Source organism: Alligator mississippiensis, chromosome 8, assembly GCF_030867095.1.
Source record: "Alligator mississippiensis isolate rAllMis1 chromosome 8, rAllMis1, whole genome shotgun sequence".
Lineage (NCBI taxonomy): Eukaryota > Metazoa > Chordata > Crocodylia > Alligatoridae > Alligator > Alligator mississippiensis.
This window is the reverse complement of record NC_081831.1, coordinates 21,715,639-21,721,653: the sequence shown is the minus strand read 5'-3', so window position 1 is coordinate 21,721,653 and position 6,015 is coordinate 21,715,639. Positions and strand designations below refer to the sequence as shown.

Sequence of the window (6,015 nt, the reverse complement as noted above, 5' to 3'; positions counted from 1 at the left end):
TCTCCTCCCCCCTGCAGCCTCTCTCTCACCCACTGACTCCTCAATTTACATCTTCACTGACTGTCTGTCTTGCATCCATGCAACCCAGCCTCTGGAGTCTTTACTTTTCATTCCATCCAGGAAGAGCACACACCAACTGCAGAGACTTTCTCAGCCTGACGAAGGGTTTTTAAACCTGAAAGCTTGCTATAAAATTTTTTCCAACTATTACAGTTGGTCTAATAAAAGATATCATATTCACCCAAAGAACCTTGTCTGCCTACCATCTCCCTAGATAACCCATTCCAGTGGTTCAACCACCCTCCTAGTGAGAGAGTTTTTTCCTAATATCCAACCTAAATTTCCCTTGCTACAACTTGAGACCATTGCTCCTTGTTTTGTTTTGCTCATTGAGACTATCCCACTCTTACAGTGAGTGCTGTTCCTTATGATAGTAGGTTTTGGTGGCTTTGTGTGACTATAGTCAAACACACAACAAGGAGCATAACACATGGGGCTCTGTGGAGCTACCTAGTGAATGGACCATTAAGAGTGAAAACCTAATTGATAACCTCTAAGGCCATCCTTGATAAACAGTTGTTAAATATTTGTCATAAATTCTTCACTTTTCTGAGAAGGGGGTCTTCATAATCAGACCCCTTTATTACCATATACTCAGGTTGTAGAGAGATGCATGTCATTAATGACTGTGTATAAATTATTGAATATATATTATGTAAACTGGGGGGGAAGTGGAGAATCATGGACCTGAACTGCTGGAAGAACTGAACAAGAATTCAGATTTCCTGGGGTCCAGCCTATACTCATCCTCCCAGGCATGAGTATGTTTTTGCATTACCATTGCCTGAATCTGAATGCTAGTTAAGCTTACGTTTAGCTTTCTGATGAAATGATATTCTTGTGAAGAGACTGGCATGCACTGCCTTTATTTCAGGGCCTTGTCCAACAAAGTAAGCTCCCTTTGTACCAGTTTGGGGATAGAGGGTTTCCTTTCACCAATAGGCAGAAAAAGGATCCCCTTGTGCCAATCCAATGCTGGGTGGGACAGGCGATTCTGAGCAGTGGTATAGGATGGCTCACAGCAGAGAACTTTCTTTAAAAAAACAAAACACAATCAATCTTTGGAAAGAAAAAAAGCCAAGAGTTTCTATTCCAGGGACATCATGTTATGCTCTTTAAGTAATCTGGAAACCAACAAGGAGTTTGTAAAATCTGCAACTCTGACCATGCATTTTACCCATTATTAATGCACAGAGCTGCTATGGGCCAACATCGTAGCTGAGCTCTGCCCTCTCAAGGACACTGGGCAAACAGCCATTCCAGACAAACTCCATCTACCTCATTTCACTAAAGGTGTTTAATTGACCAGGTATTCACAATCAAGACCTGGAACACTTGTATAGCAACATTTTGTGTAAAATACAGATTAAGCAAAAGGAACTATTACAAAAGGTGCTGCCCTGCCTCCTGTCTCAGGAGTTGACTGGAGTATTTCTCAGTGAGTAGGATTCTCTTTTGCAACTCAGTGCATGAAGGAATTTATCCTGTGACCACAAGCAGCCATGCCCTGCATGTCTCATCCTAGCTTTGAGATGGTGCCTCCTAGCTGCCTCATCGCCAACAAAGCCATTTGTGTAGTGCCAACAGGGATGTGCCCCAACAAGGGTAGAGTTTGGCTCCGAGTCAAAAGGAAGAGCAACACCTGTGGAATCACAGGCATCATTTTTTCCAAAAGCTGGGCTTTCAGAAGACATCTCCCATCTAGGCACTGGCTCTTAAACCTTTATTCATTTACATTGTGGCTATCTGTGGGATTTCCTTCTGGCAGACAATCTGATGACCTGTCACAACATGATGAGCCCTGCACAGGAGAAGTGGTATTCATCTTGGGAGTGTGGAGTATTTCTGCAAGTGGCAAGTTGCTCTCGGTACACTGCTCCACGTGGGTCATATTTTCAGGATTCCCCACTCCTGCTCATGAGCTCCTCTTCACCAGTAAGACCCAAGGGAGTACTGCTGCTAAAAGGGCAACTATAGAGATGAGGAAAACAGCCAGTACAATGGGTGACTGATAGCACTTGATCCCCACAGAACTTCTGGATGACACCGACTGTTGGGTTTCTGCTCTGCCACGTCTAATGACCAAGCTAAAATTATCATCAACCAATGGCATCCCGTGATCACTGATCACAAAAATGTGCACTTCTTGAGACAGCCCATCCTTCAGACTCATGGAGTCTGAGAGGATGCTACTCCTATTGTGATATGTCTCATAGCTCTGCAAAGGCATCACAAAACGGCTGGGGACCACCAAGGTGTTGTCTGACCCTGATATTACTGAATGGAGCAAAGATGTGGGGGAGAGAGACAATTCCGGATCCTGGGGATTTTCTCCTGGCTTGGGAGGCCAGTGGTCTTTCTTCTTGTAAAGGAAAGTCACATAGCGACAGATGGGACAGATGATGCAGTTCTGGATCTGGCCCTCCGGTTTGGAGGACAACAAGTACTTCACCAGACAGTCATGGCAGAAGGCGTGCCCACAGGTCAGCTTCCGGTGGGCAGTCTTTAGAGCGTGGAATTTTTCATAGCACACAGGGCACTCTCCGGGGGAATTTTCCTTGCCGGTTGGAGTCTCAGACATCTCTGTTGTGTCAACCACACGCGCTCCCCAGCTATGTTAAAGAGAAAAGGTGGGTGCTGATGAGTAGCAGTGACAACAGCATTGGTTAGTCTAGATGACCTGGGAGAACACCCAGGCATTATTATACGCTCCTCATTGTCTCTCCCTTGAACTCAGATTGGCCACAATAATTCTCTCTCTTTTAATTGGCACAGATTCAATATATGCACAAAATTGCAACAAATTCCATGCCTACATGCCCAGACCCCCGCTCAGTCTTTCTTCTCAATACTTCCTTTGGTTGTGGTTGGTCCCTAATGGAAAGTGTGGATCTCTCCATCTCCTCCTACCAAGTGGAATTCAGGTCTGTATTACACTGTGCCTTGTACCAGGTGGAGGGAGCCAACAAGGAAGGACCAGAAGCAGTGGTGGGCATGTGGGGAAGATTTCTGAGGAGAGCAGTCATCATAAAGGAGCGGATGATGGTAGCCCATCACAATACAACATCAGTGGAATCATTCTTTAGTTACTGATAATTAGCAGTGCTGTTATTATACCAAACGCTCTAAGTGGCTATCAGTAGGTTTGTGCTTGCAGACTATACAGTTACGATTAAATACTGTATTTCAGTTATGCAAAACAGAAGCCCTCAGCCATTCAAAATTACACAGTGGAAAGAAACCACAGCTGTGAGTTAGTATTTGGACAACATCCCTAAACTGAATGCAATAAATTTTAAGCTTTTAATTAATCTCTTGTAAAAAGGTTCATTATGAGAAGCTCACTTGGGTTGAATTTTCATCTGTTAGAAGCAACAATATCCAAATGTAAAATATTATGGGAAAATTAATTGGTTCATAGCTGGGACTGGTTGAGCCTCCTCGTGCCAGATGATGGATATAATAAGTTCTCTAGGAAATTTAACATCTGTCATAGAGTGACCTCCAGGTTTCAATGGCAACAGGTGCACAGCTCGTGTGTGACATGAACTACCAGGCTAAGAATTCATAACCTGTACAGTTCAAAGGGCACTGCATGTCAGCTGGAAGGTAGTTGCTCCCCTACTGCTGGAAAAGTCAGATACAGCAAAAAAGTAAAGCCAGGTCAGAGGAAAGTATGGCGAGCAGGCAAAAATATTACCCAGGGCAGTCAAATACAGTGAGGAACATGCAGTGAGGCAGCTTGGTAGACTTCAACTAGGGGAGGGTAAAACATGGCCCGTGGGCTGGATCTGGCCCGCCAACTAACTGGATCCAGCCCGCGGCTGCCTCTGTGGCACTCTGCATGGGGCCAAGCCTTGCTGGCTCCCACTGGACCAGCCCATGCCATGCTCCCACCCATGCCAGCTGGCCTGGGCCCCGAGCAGCATGTGCAGCTTCTGGCAGGGCTGTTCCCAGTGCCACTCTGCTCTCCTTGCCTCCAGTGGGAGCTGCCCAGCTGAAGCTTCCTCCTCTGCCCAGAGCAGTGCAGTGGGGGAGGAGTGGGAAGGGGAGCCGCCACTGGAGGTGAGGGGAGCACAGCAGCACCTGGCCAGCTGCAGCCACACTGGAAACAGCCCTGCCAGAAGCTGCATGTTGGCTGGGGCTGAGGTTGGGGCTGGGCCAGCAGGCGTGGGCTGGAGTGGGGTGCAGGCTGCCCAGGCAGGGCTCAGCCCCATGCATAGTGCCATGGGGGCAGCCACGAACTGCACCACCTGGGTGAGATCTGGTGTATGTAGCTCCTGCCTCCCTCTCCCTCCCCTCACCCCTGACTGGCTCCTGGGACCTAGTGCCCAGGCAGCTCCCCCACCCCATGCACCCCATACACACACTTCCCCCACATAGGGCAGGGTGTTCAGGGAGTGGATTGCAGCTCAACCTGGGCCATGGCTCTGAGCTGTAACCACCCCATGACCCGGCCCCATTATCCCAGCCTCCTGCTCCTGAACACTGTTTCCCCCGCTTCCAAAACCTGATAGGGGCTTTGGTGAGTTGTTGGTGGGGGTGGGTGCTGACTTGGGTACCAACAGCTCATCAAAATTCCCTATGTGGCCCTTGGCCCCAAATAATTGCCCACCCCAGCTTTAAATAGTACTTTTGAGGTCTTTCAGAGATTGCCTGAGTATCTCACAGGCTAGAGACTTTTGCTAAGTTGGGGTGGCCCTCCAGCATTTTTAGATTTTTCTCATTATGTGGATGTAACACTGGAATGTGATGCCATTTTGACAGCTTTGGAGATTGAACTCCTTTGTTAGTCATTGTATGGGGGGAACCCATGAAGCAGCAAGGTGAACGTTCCCTACAGCCTGCCTCTACCTTCTCTGGAGCACAGAAAGAGACCGTTTTGCCCTATGCTTTCCTGCTGGGACTGGTAGAACTAGTAACAGAAGCCTTTCACCATGTAGCCACCCATCCGACCAGGAACTGACCTGGACCTCACTGATCTATTTCCTAGAGCACAAGACAAATGTCATATAATAAGTGTGCAGTAACAATTTTCAGAAATTAACAAACTATTAAATTAAATAGATTTTCATAAATATTATACTATAAAACACATTTGTTATACTTTGAATCATTCTTGTAGATCTTTTCTGAATCTTTTCCAATTTTTAAATTTCCTTTGCAAGTGTAGATATTGTAGCTAGCAATGGTCTCACACATGCTGTTGATACCTTCCATCCCCTACTCAGTCTTTTATTGTCACTCTTTCTGCCATTGCTCACTTAAACACAAAATGAAGTGTTTACCTGGTGCAGAACGACACTGTAGCTTCTCTCCAATCCAGTAATTTCAGAAACCTCAATAGATCATAATCACACCTGGTATAAGCATCTCTCACTCTACCGGAGTTAAAGGGGACGGATATATTTGCACCTGCCCTGCATCAAGTGATGCATTTAGAACAGGGCAGGCCCTTGAACCCAGCCCTTTTCCCCCACTTAACCCCACAAATTCCAGCCCCTGCTTTTAGAGACCCATTACCTTTTCTAGGGAAAGAAAGCAATAGCCTCTTCATCCACTTCACTTTTGTCTCCAAGGACTGAGGATCAGCTGCATCTGACCTCCTTTGCAAAATATTTGGACAAGAAGTATGATCTGCCTATTTAATAAGCAGGTGTTTACTTTGCGTTTCATCCTGCTGCATTGCATAAGCACCATGACAAGGAGCACCAATGGCTCTTGAGGAATGAATGTGGTAGAACTTGTTCATATTTTAAAAGCTCTATGACAGAGAATTGGGAAGGAGCCAGCGTCAGGTATCAGAGGTAGGAGGCAATCCAGAAACACTAGTATAGCGGCATTCACCTCTGCACAGAACCAGGAGTGGGAACATCAAAGTTGCAGGTACCGTTCCATTTGCCATTATATAACGGGCAAGGTCCCTCCTTTGTGCCATTTGTTCATCGAGACACA

General features: G+C 46.5%; 1 protein-coding gene across 1 annotated transcript; it reads right to left on the bottom strand.

Annotated features, from left to right (window-relative positions):
- Positions 1-1,339: 1,339 nt before the first annotated feature.
- RNF222 (ring finger protein 222) lies at positions 1,340-5,681 on the bottom strand. The gene is made up of 2 exons (XM_006277066.4): positions 5,584-5,681; positions 1,340-2,672 (listed from the first exon to the last, which is right to left on the bottom strand). Exon 2 carries the CDS (start codon positions 2,639-2,641, stop codon positions 1,976-1,978), a length of 666 nt encoding a protein of 221 aa, XP_006277128.1. The 5' UTR covers positions 2,642-2,672; positions 5,584-5,681; the 3' UTR covers positions 1,340-1,975.
- Between the last annotated feature and the right edge of the window lie 334 nt (positions 5,682-6,015).

Coding starts and splice junctions, on each gene's coding strand:
- RNF222 (XM_006277066.4), bottom strand. CDS start 2,641: ATGTCTGAGACTCCAACCGGCAAGGAAAATTCCCCCGGAGAGTGCCCT.